Below are 23,732 nucleotides of genomic sequence, written 5' to 3' on the forward strand. Positions count from 1 at the left end.
TTCAATTGCAGTCGGTCCGTCCTAGTTACGATTTTGTCTTTACAAATTTTAATGAAGTATTTATTATTAAAAGAAAACAAAACTATTTATTTCAAAGTGCTTTCATAGTTCATCATATTATTATCATACATAATTTCGTATGTGTTTAATTTGTCTGTACATTCGATAACCTTTTGCGCTAGTCGCGGTCATGCTTAGTACAGTAATAATAATTGTTTGAGGTTTTTATAAGTGTGGATATTATTTACTTCCTAATCATAATTCTAATATAATAAACTTGATACTATTGTTCTTTTCTCAAGTCGAGTTAAATTACGCCAACAGGTAATTTTCAACTAAATTAGATATTCAAATATGAAAACAATTAAACTGTAAAGTAACAAAAGTTAGTTTTGTAACAAAAGTTAGTTTTGTAACAAAAGTTAGTTTTGTAACAAAAGTTTAATCGAACTCACATATCTAGTTAGTTTAATTATTTGTATTATGAAAAAAGTCACAGCAAGCCTTTATTTAACTGACGCATTTAAGCGAACTAGAGTACTACAATCGTGTGAGCCTGCGCGCTAGATACGCAAGTGACGCGCGTGTGTGTGTGTGTGTGCAGGCCGGGCGCGGGGCCGCTGTCGCTGCCGCGGCGCGACGCGACGCCCGACTTCTACTTCATGCCGTCGCAGCGCAAACACGAAGGTGAGCGCGTCGCCGTCTACGTGCGGAACCCCCCGCCCCCGCACGGACACTGAGCGATCACTATCGCATACATCAACATTTCCATACACTCGTCATACATTTTGAGTAAACGATCAATATCAGTAGTTCCATAAATTCCAATATAATTCAGTGTGTTTTTACTATATCATTGAATATTAATACCAGAGTTTCCAAATATTCTAGTTTTAATTAAATTTTCACGCCTAACCACTTACATATCCAGTGATGAGTTATTTAGTTAGTCTAATTTATATCTCGTAGACAATAGCTACAAAGAATTACACAATTATTCTATAGTATATTCTATACTAGTTAAATATAGAAACGAATACATTAAAATCTTACTTAGCTGTAAGATTTTAATTACCGTATTTACCACAGACTATATCCAACACATTAAACACACAAAAACATTTAATAGTCAATTACTAACAAAACAAGATTTTTACCATAATGAATTAATGCAACAAATAAAACATAAATAACATTTTTTACTTAATTAAGTACAAAGTATGTTTAGCGATAAGTAAAATAAATAATAAATTTAAGTACAAAAATAAAAACCATAACTTTAATTACGAATGTTAGGAATATATAAGTGCGATGTGCAATATTAGATTTAATTTATAATATTGTAGAACTGAAAATATTAAAGACAAATATTATATTACAAATATATAATTTAATAAATAGCTTATATTTATAAAATATAACATTTTTAAATACAATAATAATTGTATCAACGCTAGGCAAAATTTATTAGACCATAAAATGTTGCAAGTACTAAAAACATAAAATATTTTATTAAGAATATACCATTATTAATTATTAACGCTTTTCAATATATTTTTTTATTCTATAATATGTTTATTGTAGTTTTATAATATGGAATAAAAATATGTTTATTCAAGTATGGCTTTTATTATGATTTACAGTAAGTAACTGCTATAAAAAGGTAATTATTATTAGTTTCAGGAATAGGGTTTGTGACTAATTTTATGTATTTTTAATTAATATCTTTATTTATTAAGATATATCATCGACTAATCACTAAATACTAATTAGATACAATTTATCTCAATATATTCAGTGTGATCGTTAAAAGTTATCAATATTTTTTTGCCACTAACAATTTATATTTTTACAAGCTCCATTAAACTTGACTAAATATATCTTATCTTAATATCTTCTTCATTTATGCATATTTTATTACTTTTTTTTGTTAGGTGATGGATCCTACTATTATAATTAATATGTAAATATTTTACATCTAATATTTTCTTTTGCAGATTTCTGAACGAGTGTTCGATGACACCTGACTTAAGTTACCAACACACAGGCATACATGTAACATGGGGTGTTGCTAAGTCAATAAAATAAAAACTACCCGTTGACAATTATTTATTGACTGTTTGTAAATAATAATATCATGCAACAAAATTGCCATTCCGGATATCAACAAAGACACGACACTCCATGTTGTATGATTATTACAACTTATTAATGTAAGCTCAATATATTATATTATATGCACCCCATAAACCTTCACTTTATCATTAATTCCAAACCATTTCTAGTCTCACGTCACAGTTTTAAATTAAGTTATTTGTCACCTTTCTTATATTCTCGGTGTTGCTATAACTGAATAGATGATATTATAAATATGGCAACACTGATAAATGTAAATATTTTTTTTTTTCGCTGTAAATTCGCATCTTCGATATACATAACTATATTTTGTTTTTTTAATATAATTAAGTCTTCCAATAAGACAACATTTTTGTTACTATAGGAAATTTATTATTCTTTTATTTTTTTTATTTAAAATTATTAATTTTTATAATATCTTGATGATATATGTAATGTGAAATTATTAAAAATATATTATGATTTAAATAAATATTAACTGTAACGTTAAATATTTAGTTATTATTAAGAAATATTTTTAACAATTGTGCTAATTTTTCTTGTACAATTTATGAACTAATTTGCCGTCCTTTTTAATGCAATGCAATAGAAAGTGTAAGGTTTATATTCTTATAAATTACCTAAGTTAACATATTGTATATAATAATTAGCGACATTTTCTTTTAAATAATTTATTGTGTGTAAGCCTTGTACCTCAATTAAATATTTCAAATACTTTTTAATATAATAACATATTTTAATTAGGAATATATACAAAGGTGCGTATTATAATTACTACTTACTGTTGTATGTAACAGTTGTAAGTCAGAAGTGCTGATTAAGCGTGCTATGATTTTAGTAAATTTTTTTTAATAATTTACTTATATGTAAATTGAGACAAAGTAATGTATGGAAATTTAATTAACACGAGTATTAATTAATAATAGAATAAGTAATTACCAAATCTAAGATTATAAATAAATATATGTAATTGATTTTTGTTCTTTAATTTATTTTCCTACAGTAACAGCCTGTTAATATCCTACTGCTGGGCTAAGGCCTCCTCTCCCTTTTGAGGAGAAGGTTTGGAGCTTATTCCACCACGCTGCTCCAATGCGGAATACACATGCCCAGCAGTGGGACATTCACAGGTTGTTACTACTGCTTCTGTTGTTAAATAAACCTATATTACAAATTTACGAATCAATAACAATAAAAGGGTTCGAATAAATAAACATTTAAAAAATAAAATATTTATTACATATATAACAAATGTATATAATATAAAAAATAATATCTGTATCACATTCCACCATTGCTTTATCCAACACCAATATTCTAATTTAATTTCATTAGTAATTTCGCCTTCATTTATACAAAAGTATATTTAATTTAAATTATGTTAGCTTAAAAATAAAATTTTAAATGAAAGAGGCCTGTCCTCTTTTCTTAGTATATATTATCCCCCCACCGTTTGTGTAGGAGACAGAAGTGTAGTTTCTATTCCCTCACTTACTTGCGAAGTGATCATGTGTATATAGGTGAGTACGAAGCTGCAGTTTTCAAAAACCTGGGTATTGAACCTGGGACTCGGGATAGGATACCATCGAGGCATTTAAAAGTATTATGTATTGTTTTTATATATGATTTCTTAAACCTAAATAGAGCTTTGTTGGTAATCGATTCATACTTCTCAACAAAAACTCCAAACTGAAATAGTATTTTGTTCCGGTTTGAGGGGACAGTGAGCCAGTGTACTACAGGCACAAGGGTCATATCTTAGTTCCCAAGGTCAGTGGCGCATTGGTAAGGAATGTTTCATATTTACCATCAGGTTACCATTTGCCAAAAAATGTATAAATTTGTCAATTTATTCAACTTATAAAAATACGTAAAACGTAATTGTAATTGAATGAGTTATTTACATAAGTTTATATGATTTTTGTAAAAGCTAATTCGATGTTTTTATAAATTGCGTTCATTTATAGATGTTAAATATATAATATACTTCAATATAAATTAGTTATAAACGATATAAATAGGGATTACACCTACTTGTATATAGGACGAATTTAATTCAATTAAAAAAAATGGAGTTCATTGGCAACGCGAATGTTGTCTATATATTTTATGAAACATAATAATACGCTCTCCGCACTGAAAGAGCATCGATTGTCGCTATCGCAATCGAATCGTTATTGTTACCATTTATCCATTTTCTAATTCTTTAATTTAATTATCGATTATTAGCATTTTTAACAATCAATTTTGGTTTTTACGTAACGGTGTATGTTGCACATAATATCGGTTCGTTTCCGATTCGAACAATTATAAAATAATCAAAGTTGTATTGGAATTGAATCGGAAACGCATCGTAATTGATGTAGATTAGTAGAATTGGTCCTCTGACTTCAGAGTCGCTTGCATGGAAGGGTTGATTTTGATAAGTTGTTATGTCTTTGTTAAAGCTTAGACTTAGTCTGCACCGTCACCTCTTTACTTTTTAATTTCCACGTTTCCTGAAACAAGGACATTGATATTTATTTTATGAAATTAGTTCATTGGTATAGCCTCAATTTTTTTATATAAATCAAAAAATCATAACTCTAAAATGAACATTTTATATACAAACGTATACGTGTGCATGTGAATAGCGTGTGCGTGTGCGTCTCACCTCGAAGCTGAGCCGCAGGCCGGCGACCTTGTAGGCGGCGTCCTCGATCTCGCGCGCCAGCTTGAGCTGCAGCTTGGTGCGGCCGAACGCGCACGACGCGCTGGCGTAGTGCGCGGAGATGCACTTCCGGTGTCGCTGCGGACGGGGAAGTTCCGTTCAGCGACCAGAACCAACATAGCGACTGTTTACTTTATGGAGTCGAACGTAGGAACTCACTCCACTTGTATTGGCTCCGGACCCGTGCACGAGGAGGGGGTGGAAGAACACGGTGTCCCCGGGACTCATTTCCAGCTGCACGGGGGCAGGGTGGCTGGTCGCGGCCGGGTCAATGATGCCGTGGTACATATTATTAGCGGCCTGGAACATTTAATGTGCTACTGTAGTAAAGTGTTGCCGACTATTTTAATTAGTCGGAAATTACCGAAATCCTATATATATGTATATATCCTATAGATATATTTTAAATATTGGTGATAATAATAACGCTACAACACTACACTGTAAATAAAAAAAAAATGGCTCAGAAAAAACAAAATTTTCGCACAGATTTAAATATGTTGAAAGAACCCATAGTAAAAGCAAGACTTTCAAATGATATAAACGAGTGGGCTAACGAGCACTTGACCTGCCCATCGACATCTTTGACAACGTGGTCAACACTCAAGGATACGGTCAGCAATATTTATCGGACTTATCTGCAGCCTGACCTGACTGAGTCAAGAAAAAGCAATGATGAGGAGATGACTGAGGAGATCCTGAAATTAATGGATGAACGCCGAACATATAAAACCGCAGACCCAAAGAGGTACGACGAATTGGATAAGCTCATTGCTAGAAAAATTCGAACTGCTCGAGATAATTTCTATGAGACCAAATGCGAACGTATCGAAGGCCTTTTGAAACTACGTGACGGGTTTAACCTTCACAAGGAGATCAAAACACTTGCGGGGCTTAATAGGACTCACAGTTTAAATGCACTATGTGATGATCAGAGCAATGTTCTTCATGACTTAGAATGAATGAACGAAGATCGCCAGCGTGGAAAAACTATTTCGCTTGGCGCGGGATCGCGAAAAATTCGCTGAGCTAACGGCCAACCTCCAGTAGTGGAGAGGCACAAGAAGAAGAAGAAGAATAATGCTACATAATATTTGGAACAAGCACAAGGTCGTTCATAATTTTTTTTAACAAAATTAATTTGCAGTTGGCCACACTGTTGTAATACATAAAGTGTTAGTATTATTTCACCACCATAGCACTCTGATTATTTTTTTATAGAATAGGAAGGCGGACGAGCATGGCCTATATACCTGATGGCAAGTGGTCACCGCCCTTAGACATTGTCAACGGGAACACCTGGCACAATCTTGGGAACTAACTGTTATGTCCCTGCGCCTGTAATTACACTGGCTCACTCACCCTTCAGACCGGAACACAACAATACCAAATATTGCTGTTTTGCGGTAGAATATCTGATGAGTGGGTGGGACCTACCCAGACGTGCATGCACAAAGTCCTACCACCAGTGGTAGGACTTTTAAATATATAAGAGTATACATAAATATATAAGAGTAGGCATGGGCGATACAAAATCGATACAAAATATATTGGTACTAAATCTAATATCTAGATATCGGAGAGCACAGTATATATAGTAAGTAAAAGTAGGTAACAGCCTGTAAATGTTCCACTGCTGGGCTAAGGCCTCCTCTTCCTTTTTTAAGGTTTGGAGCTTATTCCACGCCGCTGCTCAAGTGCGGGTCGGTGGAATAAACATGTGGCAGAATTTCGATGAAATTAAACACGTGCAGGTTTCCTCACGATGTTTTCCTTCACCGTCAAGCACGAGATGAATTATAATCACAAATTAAGCTCATGAAAATTCAGTGGTGCTTGCCCGGGTTTGAATCCACGATCATCGGTTAAGATTCACGCGTTTTTAGCACTCCATCTCGACTTATATATATATATCCGAATATATATATAAATATATATATGAGGCTTCAACAGCCTGGGGATACAAATAATCTCCAAAAGGTGCAGAAGGCAAGGGGAAACCACTGCAACTATCCTTCCCAAGAAAGTCAACATGAAACTACGAACAGAGAGAACACGATTGCCATGCGACCCGCGTAGGAACCGGCGCCGTTCTGCGTCCGGGGCAGGCGGTGTGAAATATGTTACCGGCCACGGGGTAGCAGGGAACCAGGCTCACCATAGAAATTCAGCAACTGGAACGTATTACAAGCTACACCAAATCTAAACAATAGGGACATGGAATGTGCGCGGACTACTCAGCCCTGGGAAATTTACTATTTTGGAAAAGGAGATAGTCAGATGCGGTCTTAACATCTGTGGACTCAGTGAAACCCACTGGAAAGGCACCGGCTATTTCGTCACTGATTCCCACGCCGTATACTTTTCTGATAATGACACCAGCAGCCAGAATGGAGTAGCTCTATTAGTACCTGTCCACAAGAGGAACTGTGTGATTGGCGTCAAAGTTAAAGCATCACCAGTGAATCTGAACATCATGCAGATATATGCCCCTACTAGCACTGCAAGTGAACAGAATGAGAGATTCTATTCTGAAATAGAAACTTCCATCGCTAAAGTACCTAATAGAGAAACTAATAATACTGGGCGACTTCAATGCCAAAATTGGAGAAAATTTTCACCAGCCTGGACAAATGGCAAATTTGGACTTGAAACGAAAGAGGAGAACGTCTCATACAGTTTGCAAATAAAAATGACCTGGTGATAGCCAATAGCCTTTTCCAGCACCATCCTCGCAGGCCATACACTTGGACATCGCCAGATGGTAAATATCGCAATCAAATAGATTATATCCTAATTAGATCGCGATGGAAAACATCAATTAGAAATGCCCATACATTACCCGGGGCAGATTGTGGATCTGACCACCAACTTCTAATTTCAAAGTTTAAATTAAAGTTAAAAGCGGCTTGAAGTCACCAAAAACAGAGAAGAATTGAAGTTCAGGACAACTCAAAGTTTTACGCTGCTGCAAAACAGAAGTGGGTAGAATGGGCGAATGCAGACTTTACAGAGGAGACGCCTGAGAGGTTGTGGGACCGAACCAAAAAACTAATAATAGAGTCTGCTTCGATCTCGGGATCACCAGCTGCAACATGCAAGCGACAACACTGGATGTCAGATAATACCTTGGAACTAGTTGAACGGAGACGCACGCTAAAGTCAACAGGTGCAGGCATTGGCGACTCAAACAAACTGTCAGCACAAATTCAGGCAGGTTGCAGGAAGGATTATAATGCCTATCTCTGCAAAATATGTGAGGAAATTGATGCTCACATATTTTGCAGAGATAGGCATTATAATCCTAAAATTTTAATCCTAAACTTTAAAATCCTAATGCTCTTGCAAATAGACATGAGTCCAGAGATCTCTATCATAAAATTCGATCCATCACAAAGACACTTCCTTCCAAGACCTGGGCCATTGAAGATAGTGATGGTAGAGTGGTCAATGAGCTAAACCATAAAGGTATCTTAAACCATAAAGGCTAAAACATAAGGTTCAACTAAGAAGTGTAGCAACTACCGCCTCATATCTCATGCTAGTAAAATTTTACTACACATACTCAATGAACGACTGAAGAACTTTCTGTCCAAGGAAATTGCACCAGAACAAGCCGGTTTTGTAAAAGGAAGGGGTACACGTGAACAGATCCTCATTGTTCGCTAGATAATAGAGAAGGCACGAGAGTTTAACAAGCCTACCTATATTTTCTTTGTTGACTTCTCAAAGGCATTTGACTCAGTAAAATGGCCCAGACTATGGAGGGTGTTACTGGACATGGGTACACCGAAACACTTAGTTCATCTTCTTAGACGTCTTTACGAAGATGAGACTGCATCCGTGCCGACGGATGATGTTTTATCTGAAGACTTTCATCCCAGCGCTGAAGTTCGCCAAGGATGCATAATATCACCGCTCTTGTTCAATGCTTACACAGAACTGGTAATGCGCATTGCGCTTGAGGACTGGAGTGACGGTGTTGCAGTTGGTGGGCGCAAGATTACGAATTTGCGCTATGCCGACGACACGACCCTGTTTGCGTCTGACGCGGTTCATATGGAAGAATTGCTTCTTAAAATGGAGCGCGTATGCCAAGAATTCGGATTAAAGCTTAACCGCATTAAAATGATGTTGATTACTGTAGACCGGGCGGAAAACAACTCGCCCGAGATCACTCAGATTGCGAACTGTGAGGTCGTCCAATCCTATATATATCTGGGAGCTTTAATATCGAATAATGGCGGATGCGTAGATGAGGTCAAGCGACGTATGGCAATTCCAAGAACTGCAATGATGAGGCTGAAGAAAATATGGAGGAACAGAAACATTACCAAAGCAACCAAGATCCGGCTCGTACAAACGCTTGTTTTCCCCATATTTCTATACGCTGCGGAGACGTGAACTTTGCGGCAGGTCGAAAAAAAGAAGATCGATGCTCTGGAGATGTGGTGCTGGAGACGAATGTTAAGAGTTTCGTGGACCGAATTTCGCACCAATATCTCCATTCTTCAAGAACTCGGCATCAAACAGCGTCTTTCGGCGCTGGTTCGATTGCGCATATTAAAATTTTTTGGACACGTCTCCCGGCAAGGAAATGACTCCATTGAACGCCTTGTTATTCAAGGCAAGGTGGATGCCAACAGACCACGTGGACGGACGCCCATGCGATGGACCGACCAAATAAAAACAACTGTTGGCGGTCCTTTGCATGAATGCACGAGGCTTACCACTGACAGGGACATATGGCGCAGGCTCGTGAGGAGAATAACATCTGCGCCGAATAATTTATAATACTTCATGGCGACCACGACGGTTCTGACAAGAGTGACACGACCAAGAAGAAGAATATATATATATATACTGTATTGTTAATTGTCAAACGAGTACACCCGAACGCGAATACGATTGTTGATAAAATATCGATATATCGAACATATAATACGACTATTTTTAAGATCTCTCACATATTGGTATACATAATACAATAAATGTACAAGATTAAAAAGTGTTAAATATCTTTTGAGCTGACTTATCGATATTTTTGTTAGTTATAACAAAAAAAATATCGTAATATAATATCAGTATTGAAGTATATATAATGAAATATCATTTATCAATGATATTTTTTAAAATATCGTATATTCGAATATCAAGATATTTTTAAATGCATCAGTATTGGAGAATGGAGAGCAGGCCTTAGCCCAGCAGTGGGACATGAACAGGCTGTTATTATTATTAATAATAATACAGACATTAGATTCATAAATACGATTCACGTATTTCGCCTTGGGTGTCATTTTAGTAATTGCTATTATTTTTATGATCTATTTTTAGTTTCGTTGTTTTATGTTTTCTGCTACATCATTTCATTGACAACATTAAATTACTCGCTTTCTTTTTCTAAATTTTATGTGTTTATCGTTTAGTTATATATATATATATATATATATATATATATATTAGCTATTGCTCTTTCGAGAACAGATAAAAGAAATGTATATACGAAGAAATGAACTTTTAAATACGACTGCATTACTCACATTGTATTTCAGAAAAACATCGCTATTATGCAGTCAGTTCTAAATATGAAAAAAGTATGAAGGAATGTTCATTTCACTGATTTTCAAAATCAGAATCTATTAATAAATAAATATTAACTCATTTAACCATCTTATTATATATATACAAAACTAAAAACTACCCAATACATTATATGCGATAAACACACAAATAGTTTTTTTATATTCGATACAACCAAGGTTATAAAACCAGTAAAATCTGATATCGTCTGGTACTGATTCGGTTTCAAAATACCATAGACTCGATTCAAACGAAAACATCTAGATGATATTGAATTTGATTATCCAGTATATAGATATGGTATTCGATATTCAAAACCGATATCTAGGATACGATACGATATGGCTTCGAAGCGATATTTTACCCATGCCATATGTGGGCCGATGTTAGAGCGAGGCCCCATTAGTGCGTTGCGCTGCGTTGCATTTTGTTGCGTCGTCGCAGTGTCGTCGCTGCGTTATTTTCCATATATTTTTTATAACATGCCCCATTAGACCATTGCGTCGTCGCGCGCGACGTTTTAACGGACCGACGGACAAGAGACGAAGCGGGAGGGAAGGTGATGCGCTGCGTTGTCGGAGCTCCGCTGCGACGACGGACAGTAAGTATTCGTATAAAACTGACCATCACTATTTCTTAATGATATCAAAGGAGATATCCAGAATCTTCTATGATTTCTACGTTTATTTCGGCGGTGGCGTAATAAAAGCAACAAAAGAACACGTTTTTATCTATCCATGGGCAGAACTGAGACGCAACTGCGAAGGCGTGCGTACCCTCTTGCGTTGCGAGGGCGCAGCGTCAACGCAACGCAGATGTGGCATACAATGCGTTGTTCCGTTGCGACAACGCGATGCAACGCAACGCAACGGATTAATGGGGCTTCGCCCTTAAGGTGAAGAGAACAGACAGAAAGACAGAAAATCTGGCCAGCGCGATGCAGAAATCGACGGTAACATTACAGCGCCACCTAGCAGCAGCGGTGCGAACCAGTACATAGCGTTACTGTTAGCGCCATCTGTTGAGTAGAATCAAAGACGTGATTATTCAAAATATCCAACTTACGGCGATGTTATCGTGCGGGTAGACAATGTTTCGTTTGTGTGTCTGCGGTAACACGTAGAGGCAGCCATTCTCAACGTTGACGTCATCTATCGCGGTCCAAGAGGCGATTATTTTTTCGGCGGGACCAAATGGAAAATAGAACATATCCTGTAATGTAGACAAAATCAAATTATAAAAGATAAATCGGAGATCCCCTAAGTATTATGTCTCGTTGACCAATTGCCATGTTTTTGATTTACGACCCTAAAACCGAATCACTTGTATTCTATTGTTCTAAATTCAACAAGTAAAAAGTGTATTACGACAACAAAGCTTATATCCTACTAACTTACAGAATTTTATGAGATATTGTAATGGGGTGATGTCTGGTGGAGGATACTCTTTGGAAAAACAAGACTAATTGCTATTACAAATGCGGTTTATTTTCCATCATACGGGTGGTTACACTTAACAAATAGGCGAATGCACCTCTACGTACGGAGCCAGCAGACTATCCCACCAGGTGGAAGTAGCCGGTAGCACTCGTATCTAGAAGCGAGTATTCTCTTAGAAAGCCTTCAAATAATGTCCCAGCAGGTGTGGAAGCACTATCTCGCAGCTATCAAGATCCCTAAGACTCAATACAAATATTTAAACACACCGAGCAGGTCATTATTCGTGAGCGAATCTTGCCGGCGCGTTTCAGCTTTGGTCGCGTATCGTAAAGCAATACCTAGTCATGAAAGGTTTAACTAAGTGTAGGGTTGTAGGTTTGAGATGGCGCTAGTTTCTTTGTTATAATATAATAATACGCTACTAACATTATAAATTTTAATTATTTGTTTATTAAGGATCTCCAACAAAGGATACTACTACTGCACTTACTTATTACGTCGTGGAATAATGTTTTAAAATATATGTGTGCCTGCAATTAAAGGAGACCAAAGCAAGCACACAAATAATGACTAAGCAGATATTGAAAAATTATAAAAATATATGTTACATAGTGGTACTCAATAAATAAACACAGGAACTATAAAGAAGGTAAACAACGGTTAAACTAAAACCAAATTGTGCAAATGCGAGTTAAGTAACTTAAAAATTGTCATAAAAATTAAAAAATAAAATGACGAATAATAATAAAACTTAAAAAAAAAAGAACATAACAAAACACGTGAAATTATGAATATTGTAAAATTGTGAAAATAAATTTGATTACAAAATCTGCGTGAGTACAATAGTACTATATACTAGTTTGTTAGGTAAAAACTAAGCAACAAATCATCATCAATGTCATCCTGTTATGTAGTAACCGTAACAGCCTGTGAATGTCCCACTGCTGGGCTAAAGGCCTCCTCTCCTCTTTTTGAGGAGAAGGTTTGGAGCTTATTCCACCACGCTGCTCCAATGCGGGTTGGTAGAATTCACATGTGGCAGAATTTCAGTGAAATTAGACACATGCAGGTTTCCTCACGATGTTTTCCTTCACCGTAAAGCACGAGATGAATTATAATCACAAATTAAGCACATGAAAATTCAGTGGTGCTTGCCCGGGTTTGAACCCACGATCATCGGTTAAGATTCACGCGTTCTTACCACAGGGCCATCTCGGCTTCATGTTATGTTATGTAGTAGAAAGTCGAAATTACAGTCGCGACCTGAGCGGTGGTAGGTCGACTTTAATCTAAGGGTCGGTATAGAAAGCGTCACGGTAGCACGCGAAAGAGATCCCGTGGCGCTCCTCGTTCATACGGAAATAGTACCGCTGGTTTGTTAGTGGGTATTCCGATGTTCGGGGCGTATTCGGCGCCTTGGACACCGGCGAGCCCCGCATACCTCACCACTGTTCCCGTGGGGGAAACGCGTAACGCGTTTTTCCAACGTTAAAAAAAAAGGGTCGATATAGACCTTTTTGGCTATAACATTTTGTAAATCATCCTTGCAAACGAACGATACCATAGTGTTAAACTCAATGCTACGATCAACCTAACCACTTATTATTATGTTAAGTTGATTATAAATTTTGTTACAATGTTATTTAATTTCGTGATATGATTTTTACGACTACCAACAATAAAATGATTTGAATTTTGTATAAATAGCGATGTATTTACAATGAACGATCCCCTTCAACTACGTCCTGAGCCGAGGTGCGATCTCGTAGGAGACACCCTCAGGATGGTCACCACCGTCATGTAGAGCCCGAGACAGCTCGCAATTCAAGGCGGAGTCTAGTACTCGCCTTTGAATACTTCAGAAATTTAACAATTATATCTAGATATAACAAAGCAATTGTTATACAGATAGACAAAACAATTCTATTCTACTATGTCTAAGCTGAATTTATAATTAAGCATACTATATATACTTTATTATAAGCAGGTCTTGTTTTTTATGTCAAATAATTACATGTTCATGTATGCAGTTTTCCTCAATGCTTATATTAATTATATCGAATTAAATGAAATAGTAGCCGAGATGTCTAGGCTATATGTGAATCTTGACGAGGTATTGCGTGTTCTAAGGTCACTTGCACTAATGAGGTTTAATTCTCAATTTGATTATTTAATTCATCTTGTATTAAAAACATCGTGTGGATGATCTCTTTCAATCGTGTGACAATTTCCAACGTCGACCCCCAATTGGAGCAGCATAGTGAAATAACCTTGAAATTATCTCCTCAAGTCGAAACGATCTTTTTTTCCGTGAGAAAATCCTCATGGATATCCTCTATCCCAGATGATGATGATAGAGGGTTGTAATAGGAAAGCGGACGAGCATATGGGCCACCTGATGGTAAGTGGTCACCAACGCCCGTAGACATTGGCATTGTAAGAAATGTTAACCGTTGCTTATATCACCAATGCACCACTAACCTTGGGAACTAAGATGTTATGTCCCTCGTGTCTGTAATTACATCAGCTCACTCACCTTTCAAACCGGAACACAACAATACCAAGTACTGCTGTTTTGCGGTAGAATATCTGATGAGTGGGTGGTACCTACCCAGACGAGCTTGCACAAAGCTCTACCACCAGTATATTCCTACTACGTCCGAGCTATTGTTTAAGCGTGCGAAATTGTAACCGGTAGTTGGTACCGCAAGATCGGCTTGCCTAGTGCGGGGCCCCTGGATGTTTTGTGACAATACTAATATTTTGTGTTAATACATTTATTTTTTATTTAAATAATTACCTGGTGCGGAGGATGCCTCGTGCTGCCTGAAGGTTTGTTGATGAACATGCTGTTCATTACCCGTATGTCGGGGCCGATGAACTGCGCCACCACGTCGAGCAGCCGAGGGTGTTCCGTATACGTCATGAACACGTCATCGTAATGGATGTCTTGGAGCTGTGTGATTATAAATAGAGAAAAATTAAAATACAATATGTCGATTCATAAAGTATAAGATTGTTTTGAACTTTTAAATATAATTCGTAAGAAATACGTTATAATGTTAATCTAGTGTTATAAAACGTCTGATGAGTGCTCCGCCGAGCCATGACCGGAGCAAAGCACGGGAGAGGCCGCGGATGCGTTATATGAACACGATCCCGCAGCCTCTCCGATCCGTGCTGAGGACGGCCATCGCAGTGGTTTTAGTGGGTAAGAATCCCACATAACCCGGTTCCAACCCCATGGGACCCGGGTACCTTTCTGAAGGTATCCACTGCGAGAAAAAAAAAAGGATAAAGTAACTGTGCCACACTGGTAGATGGTACCACAGCACTTGCAGTTTGAACTTATTCCATTCCTTTTTTCAAGCGTGGATACCTGTTCGTACAAATATTCCTGTTGTTTAAGTTTACTACATTAACTATTCAACTGGAAGAAACAAATGCAAAATCACTGGTAGTTCTGAGTTCGAACCCCGCTAAAACTGAAATAAAATATTCAAATAATTTTTAACTAAGTTTTTAAGAAAGTAAACTTCGGATCTAAAATGTCAAATAATAAAAATACTATCATCTGTGCAGCTTGTCCCAACAATATCAAAGGTCGAGATTACCTCGTTTGCTCAAAGTGCAAGCAATACTTCGACTTACTGTGTGCTAACGTATCCGATCACAAATTTACTTCAATGTCAAAAGAAAACAAGAGCTCTTGGATGTGCCACGGATGTCGTTGTAAACAACCTAAAAGTGACAACACAAATACACCTATTCGACCAACGGGTTCGGTACCACAATCATTAAACATTCACTTCGAAGACAACAAGGAAACAGACAATGAACAGAGTAATAACGTAACAATGCGAAAAAAAAGTAAAGATACTTTATTAAAATCGAATTCTCCAACTAAGGAGTACCCAGACATGTTACAAATTAAACGCATCATCCAAAATACAGTAAAAGAGTCTGTTGAATCAGCTGTTTCCACTTTCTTTTCCAAAGAATCGAGCTTATAAAAAATGAACTGAAAAGACTAAATGAACTAAAAGAATCTGTAGAGTATCTGAGTTTCGAATACGACCGAGTTAAGGCCGATTTGGCAGTTTCCGAGGAAAAAATTAAGTCTCTTGCAAAAGACAACAGTACCCTAAATCAAACTGTTGAATCTTTATCTGCTCGACTAAATCTTATTGAACAACATTCGCGTGAAAACAACCTGGAAATCAGCGGTATTCCAGAGAATCGATCTGAAAATTTATACTCAGTTATTAATCAACTCGGAAATACCGTCTCACTGCCTATTCCCGAGACCGATATATTGTCTTGCACAAGGGTACGGAAAATGGATGAAACCAATAACAGACCCCGGTCGGTAATTGTCAAACTGCGTAATACAAAAGTCAGAGACAGTATCATCGCTGCAGTATCCAAGTTCAATAAGAAGAGACAAACCGAAAGATTGAATTCAGGCGATCTGGGGTACGGCGGTAACAAGTCGAATATATATGTCTCTGAACATCTTTCCCCCTTTTACAAAGCATTACATGCACGCACCAGGAGCGTTGCAAAAGAAAAAGGAATAAGATACGTATGGATTCGCAATGGTCGGATATTCGTTAGGAAAAATGATCAGTCACCTGCTAAACAAATCAAAAGCTACAATTCTTTGAACAATCTTTAAAATGAGAATCTCTTATTTACTATTAGTCCGTAGATAGTTAACAAAATTCAAGGTTTACTATCAGAATTTTCGTGGAATGAAAACTAAATTGCATAAAATACAAATGGCAACATTACTAACTACCTATGAGATGATTGTTGCAACCGAAACATGGCTGGATGACACTGTTGCGGACGGGGAATTGTTCACGGATAAATACACCATCTACAGAAGAGATCGTCAGTCAACCTCCTCTCAACGCAAGACTGGTGGTGGAGTACTTATTGCAGTATCTAAATCTATAGAATCTAGACGAATTGAACATTTGGAAAGTAACGGTGAAGATCTATGGATTTCTGTAAAAGTATCCGAAAATGGAGTTTCTACGAACATTTTATTTTGTGCAGTGTATATTCCTCCGCCTGTCTCGTTGGAAAGTTTAAACCTCATTTTGGACAATATAAGTGTTGTAATGCAATCTAACCCTGGTAAAGTTGTAGTTTTGGGGGATTTTAATTTGGGTTTTTTAAATTGGCGGCTGGACGAAATCGAGGATCTGTTAAAACCCGACCATACCGATAATATTTTGGGATTCCCTTTTGCCGATTTTTTGTCACTCAATTCACTAACACAATACAACAAAATTAAGAATCACAATCAACGTATACTAGATTTGGTCATGAATAATTTTAACAATTTAACAGTAATTGAAGCTTGCGAATTATTAAGTAACGTTGATCCTCACCATCCAGCACTAGAAATATCTTTGCGAATTAATGCCGATAAATTTTTATACAATAAAATATTTGCTACATATTTATTTAGAAAGGCAGACTACGACGCGGTAAACAGATGTTTAGGAGAGTTTGATTGGTACTCCGAATTAGGGAGTTGCGGGAATGTCGATGCTATGGTAGAAAAATTGTATAATATCTTGTACGCTATAATTGATTCTCATGTTCCAAAAATCAAGCCAAAAGCATTTAAATATCCTGTCTGGTTCACATCTTCCCTGATAAAATTAATTAACGAAAAGGAGAAAGTTAGGAAACTGTGCAAACGTTATAAGAATCCTAGAGATATATTAGAGTTAGCAAGAAGCCGTAGGCGCGTCGAGAATCTACTTGAGTTATGTTACGGCCGTTACATTTCCGGAGTCGAGGATTCAATCTTTCGCGATCCCTTAAAATTTTGGCGTTTTGTTAAAAAACGGCGTGGAGCTAAATCCGAGGTCCCATCTGAAATGTCACTAGGTAACACCACAGCCCATTCTGGTCAAGCGATTTGTAATCTTTTCGCACAGAACTTTGCGTCCTCATATTCTTCTTTGCAGCCTTGTGTAGAATTCGTAGAGGAAAGTCCGGACTTTTATTCTCAAATGTCTCTCGCTCACGTCACACTAAATGAACGTACTATATCGAAGGCATTACGTTCAATAAATCCAAGCAAGTCAGCTGGTCCTGATGGCATTCCTCCTCTTTTTTTCAGAAAAACGTGTAAATTACTCGCACTCCCATTAAAAATTATTTATAACACATCTCTTCAGACTTCAACTTTTCCTACGAAGTGGAAGGAAGCTAATATTTTACCAATTCATAAAAAGAAATCAAAGGGCGATGTAAGAAATTACCGACCGATTTCAATGTTAAACGTATTATCCAAAACCTTTGAAAGTATAATTACCCCAATTTTGTCCCAATATATCAATACCATGATTACAAGTGATCAGCATGGATTTTGCCAGCGTAAGTCAACCACTACAAATCTCACAACTTACATACATTACATTTCTGGGTGCATAGACAATAAACAACAGGTTGACTCGATCTATACCGACTTCAGTAGCGCGTTCGACAAAGTTAATCATAAAATCTTAATCTACAAGCTTAGGTTATACGGCATTCATGACCCCCTGCTATCTTGGTTCCGATCGTACTTATCTGATCGAGTACAGAGAGTTACACTCGGTGATTACAAATCTCACGAGTTTATTGCGACCTCTGGTGTTCCACAGGGATCACACCTAGGCCCAATATTATTTATCATCTTTATCAATGACATTGCACACTGTATCAAGAACAGCAAATGTTCTATCTTTGCTGATGATTTAAAGATTTACCGCTCTATAACATCCATGAATGATTGCAAGTTGCTCCAAGACGATCTAAACTCCATACAAAAATGGTGTGATTTGAATGGAATGGAACTAAATGTCGATAAGTGCCAGTTTATTAAGTTTACGCGAAATAAAAACATAATAAGACATCAGTATAGCTTACAGGGCAAACCGCTCGGGGAAGTTTCGGTTGTTCGTGATTTAGGTGTTATGATCGACGCCAAACTTAAATTTAACACTCACATAAATCATATTGCCACGAAGGCCTGGAAAAGCTTCGGTTTTGTCAGACGTAACTGCAATGATTTTAAGAGACCGGCAACTATCATAACTTTGTACAATTCGTTTATACGTAGCGCTTTAGAATATGCGGTTGTAGTATGGAATCCGCATTATAAGATTTACATTGAAAGGTTAGAACGCATACAACACAAATTTACAAAATTACTGGCTAGTAGAAGTAACAGTTGCCCTTATAAGGCCGACTATGAATCACGTTTAAAATATTTTGGACTGTGCACTCTAGAAAAACGCCGCGAAATTGCCTCTCTAATTACTCTCTATAAATTATTGAATAACCACTTGGATGCAACAGATCTACTACAAAATATTAACATAGCAGTGCCACGTACTGCACCTAGACAACCTCTAAAAAAAATTTTCTCCTCTCGAACTTCCAAATCAAATATAGGTAAATACTCTCCACTCAACCACCTCATAAACTTATATAATAAAGTCAACAGTGATGGCATTGACATTTTTCACGACTCACTACCTCTTTTTCGCAAAAAATTAACGCTGGGAGCTTTATTGTGATTGTGATATCTTTACTGTTATATTTAGTTTGTTATATTCTACTTAATATTAGAACTTTGTAAATTACGGTATTATCTCTAAAAATCTTATATTATCATTGTTTGTAATTATTGTTAGTTATTTTTATTTTTTTTACTTCATTTTTTTTATTTTTTTGCTAATTGTTTGAATGTCAAATAATTAATAAGCGTGTTATATTGCAGTCTGTAGTATTTATTAAATAGAGTATTGTTAAAAAAATTGTTATTGGAGGCTAACGTAACTATTAATGCTGTATATACCTATTAAGTGTTTGAAATTGTATCTGTCATTTTATCGTATTCTTGTTTTAAGTGCCATATTTCAAATACTGTGGTGTATCGATTAAATAAATAAATAAATAAACTGATAAATTATATATATATTTTTTTTTTCAGCCTTTTGCCGTCCACTGCTGGACGAAAGCCACCCCCATAGAACGCCAACCAACCAATTTCACCAAGTCAAATTATATTATAAGCATAAATTAAACTCATCATTGCTTGCTGCGACCTTCGAGAACCGGCTCATCACTTTATTCCACCTAAGAATTCATATTTATAATTGTTTACAAAAACAGGAGGACAATACTGACAAAGGTCATAACTCACTCATGTTTAGCATGCAAATAGCAAAATATATTCCACTATTGTTATATCTTTTAATATACCTGAGTGATTTTTATTATAAATGCGAAATTGAGTTTGTTTGTTGGTTTGTTACGCCATACCTTCAACGATGATTGTGAAATTAAGCATAGACATTTACAGCGATACAGAAAAGGGCATAGGGTATGTACAACCCTCGACCATCCCTCACATACGGGGGAAAACTAGCTGAACATAGTGCATCATATACAACACAATATGAAGTATCATTTTATAAGACAAAGTCCCCAAAGTACAAATAATATCCTGGGACATTATTCACACACGACCATCTGATCCCAAACTAAGTAAATATGCTACTTTTCTTTTGTAAATGCATACTTATATAGATAATTACACTCAGACTCAGGACAAACAGACATGTTCATGCACACAAATGTCTGTCCTGGGTTCGATTCCCACTCACAACTTTCAACGTGCAAGGCAAGTATCTAACAACCAACGCTAACTGGCTCGTCAAAGTACAGCAATACAGCAATGTTAGTTAATAGTTAATAGGGCTCTCATCGTTCATGAAAAAATGTGATGTTTCTTTTAGTATCAAATGTTAATTTGTTTTAAAAATTTAATTACTTACTACCTTTTGTTTCTGTTTTTGTTTTTTGTTCTTTATTTAAATATATTTATTTTCTGTTTTTATTCTATTTTTGATTTGTATGTTTTGTAATTGTGTTTGTGAATGATGTGTTCTCTTGTAATTGGTTGGGCATAGTTTGTTTTAAGTAATGTAAAAAGTGATTTGAATGTGTGTTATGTACAACTGTTGGAGATCCTTTTGGAGCTTTATTTGATGGAAAGAGACTTTATTTGATGAAAAAAGACTGCATTATTTTTTACCTTATTTTGGGTTTTCGATTAACATAAAATGTAGATTCCAAATTTAAAAATAATAATATGATAAAAACCTTATTAATTAAGTTCTCTCCTGTCACTCCTTTCGATTTAAGGGAGGTTTCCTTCACAACAATAATATTGCCGCTATCCACTATCCCTTTGCAGATTTGAAGGAACCTCTGTCTAAAACAAAAAAATATATTTAAGCATACCTTTATTTATTCTGTGATAATATCAAATAAATATAAAATATAAATAATCCACTATTACAATTAAACAACAAAAAATATAAGTTTGATAGCAGTTTATTGCATTGCATTGCATATATACAGTGCATTGTTTAACCTCGTCTGGTGGTTAACAACCTCTTATCATTTTTTCAGTGCAATAGCAATTTTAATTATTTTCTCATGCATATTATTCTCAATCTTTATTAAGATATAAAATGTAATTTCAGATACATATATATGAAATATAAATATGAGGAATTAAATGCAACAATAAAATAAATCCTACATTTTTTACTACATTATCAAAAAACTATAATTTTTATTGTTGCCTTGAAAGTTAAAAAAGTTTCAGTAAATACAGGCAGAAGTATAACATTTCAGAGATTAAGGGAGAATGCTGCGCCCACCAACCTTGGGTGCTAAGACGCTATAACTCTTGTGCCTGTAATTACACTGGCTCACTCACCCTTCAAACTGGAACACAACAAAACCAAGTACTGCTGTTTTGCGGTAGAATATCTGATATTAGGTACCTATACCTACCCAGATGAGCTTGGACAAAGGTGGCTTGTGGTAGGGCCACCAGTAAAATATATTATCTGTGTAAATTTTACCACTTTAACTTATTGAGGTATACATATTTGGTTAGTGGCTGTTTACGTTTTTATGTTTAGTGTAATAAAAGTTTTTTGTACATGTAATGTTATGTTTAGAAATTATATCGAATATTGTATCTGGAGCTTGACCGACAAAATATATTTAATAAAAATGTTCTAGATCTTTGCTAATAATTGAAGCTCTGCATAGTTAATATTGATTTTTCTCACTGTAGATAGATAAACCATTATAAAATTATTAATATAACTATGCTAAATGATTAAGCTTATAATATATAAAAAATATAAGATATTAAATAAATATAATAATATTTATAATAAAGTTTCACTTTGATCTTACTTATAATTATATAGTGTTGCAAAGTCAAGAAATCCTTTTATAACCAAGTATCCATTGTCCATATAAAACCGACGCTGTTCTTCTGATAGTAAATATGAGTTGGAGAGTTCTGCGGACATGCTGAAAGAGAAAATTTTGTCTAATTTATTTTAATAATATTAAAAAAATACAATGCTCTGAATTAATGTATATTATGCAAGATATTTAATGTATGTACAGTAAGTGTATAACATTAAATAAATACCATTAAATGTTGTTTAATTATTAAGTTCCTATACAGCTTAAACAAAATTCATTTTAAAATAGTATATTTTAATTATATTGAAATATTTACGACAGGTAATTTAATTTTTTAAATATACTTACATTGTCTTACAAAGTTACTTATTCAAATAAACTGCACAATTCACTATCCACTTTTGAAACATTGAGATTTAAATATTTCGTTTTTACCTAAATGGCTGTTAAAAAAAATAACACTTATTTACGTCCTATATGTAATCTGTATTTTGAATAACTAATACGTAATTACTGAACTCCGAATCCATTAAGCTAGTGATGGACGAATAACAATCAAAAAACCGAATAATTGTACAGACAACCAATTATTCTGGGCGATTATAAATCAACTCGTTTGTGAATTCTCTACAAGGTTATTATCAAATAAACGTTTTGTCGAATAAAAGTTGTAGTTTATTTTGCGTGCGTTTTTGTGCCAGACTGATATGTCACATGACGAATGCCAAGCATGTGTTGTTAGGAAAATGATTTAAATCGAAATAGCTTATTGATACTTATAAAAGATGTTAAGCTTGTTTTGTTAACGAAATAGCGATGATTAATGTCGCGTATTGTGGAATCTGATACGTTCTTATAGAGAATTTGTAATCGGTCCGGTTGTGGCAAGCTAGTGTTTATCGGAAAAAGAAGTGTAGTATTGTGTATCACTTAATAGAAAAGAAAAATATGTATTTATTGTGATGGTTTTATTATGGAACTTTGTCACAATTTACAGTCAGTGAGCAAGTGACAATTAATCGTTTATATGATATCAAAATCGATTAAGTGGTAGTTGAAGATAACTGATATTCGATTTTTTTCTTTTCTCTTACACGCCATTTTAAAAAAATATATATTATGATCGGTTTTTTTGACATTTTCTAAATCGTTTTCATTTTACTTGCGTATTTATATCTAATTATTTCTAATTAGTAATTGTAAAGTTGTATTAATAGCATATTAGTATATAGTTACTTACATCTAAAAGACAAAATATAATATAATGACGACAAAATTATACCTAAGAATATAACTCGAATGATTACATTAATTATATTTTTAGCCATTGTGTAGCACTACGTGTAACCTTCAAGTTTTTGTTATGTTAAAATAAGTAAAGCGCTGGAAGCGCACAATCTTTTGTTTTCAAAGCAATTAGTATTTATAAGAATCGCTAAGATAATAAGAAAAGAAATATATATGTATTAAATTGTGCTATTTTATCTTATTTTTAAGATATAGATATATAATTTTAAAACTTTATTTATTGTACTTAAGCTTTAATTGAT

The 23,732-nt window shown here is 35.3% G+C and overlaps 2 protein-coding genes across 7 annotated transcripts in view; one reads left to right on the forward strand and one right to left on the reverse strand.

The window, feature by feature from the left end:
• Positions 1-3,110, forward strand: part of LOC126777614 (uncharacterized) — a 76,824-nt gene extending 73,714 nt beyond the window's left edge. For 3 of the 6 annotated variants that reach the window (XM_050500690.1, XM_050500694.1, XM_050500691.1), the window contains one exon: positions 605-1,551. In XM_050500690.1, the coding sequence (XP_050356647.1) occupies positions 605-740 (136 nt within the window). In that variant the 3' untranslated portion in view covers positions 741-1,551. Of the gene's footprint in view, positions 1-604; positions 1,552-1,643; positions 1,664-1,997 lie in introns of those variants that run through there. The other 3 variants (XM_050500692.1, XM_050500693.1, XM_050500695.1) reach the window with 3 other exon arrangements.
• Positions 3,111-3,374: 264 nt separating this feature from the next.
• On the reverse strand, positions 3,375-22,854 carry LOC126777688 (phytanoyl-CoA dioxygenase, peroxisomal-like). Its single transcript, XM_050500826.1, has 8 exons — positions 22,531-22,854; positions 22,165-22,284; positions 21,049-21,160; positions 14,669-14,824; positions 11,495-11,641; positions 5,006-5,146; positions 4,790-4,924; positions 3,375-4,634 (listed from the first exon to the last, which is right to left on the reverse strand). The coding sequence occupies exons 2-8, from the start codon at positions 22,281-22,283 to the stop codon at positions 4,578-4,580; spliced, it is 867 nt and encodes a 288-aa protein (XP_050356783.1). The 5' UTR covers position 22,284; positions 22,531-22,854; the 3' UTR covers positions 3,375-4,577.
• Positions 22,855-23,732: the final 878 nt, after the last annotated feature.

The sequence above is a fragment of the Nymphalis io genome, chromosome 23 (genome assembly GCF_905147045.1).
Source record: "Nymphalis io chromosome 23, ilAglIoxx1.1, whole genome shotgun sequence".
NCBI lineage: Eukaryota > Metazoa > Arthropoda > Insecta > Lepidoptera > Nymphalidae > Nymphalis > Nymphalis io.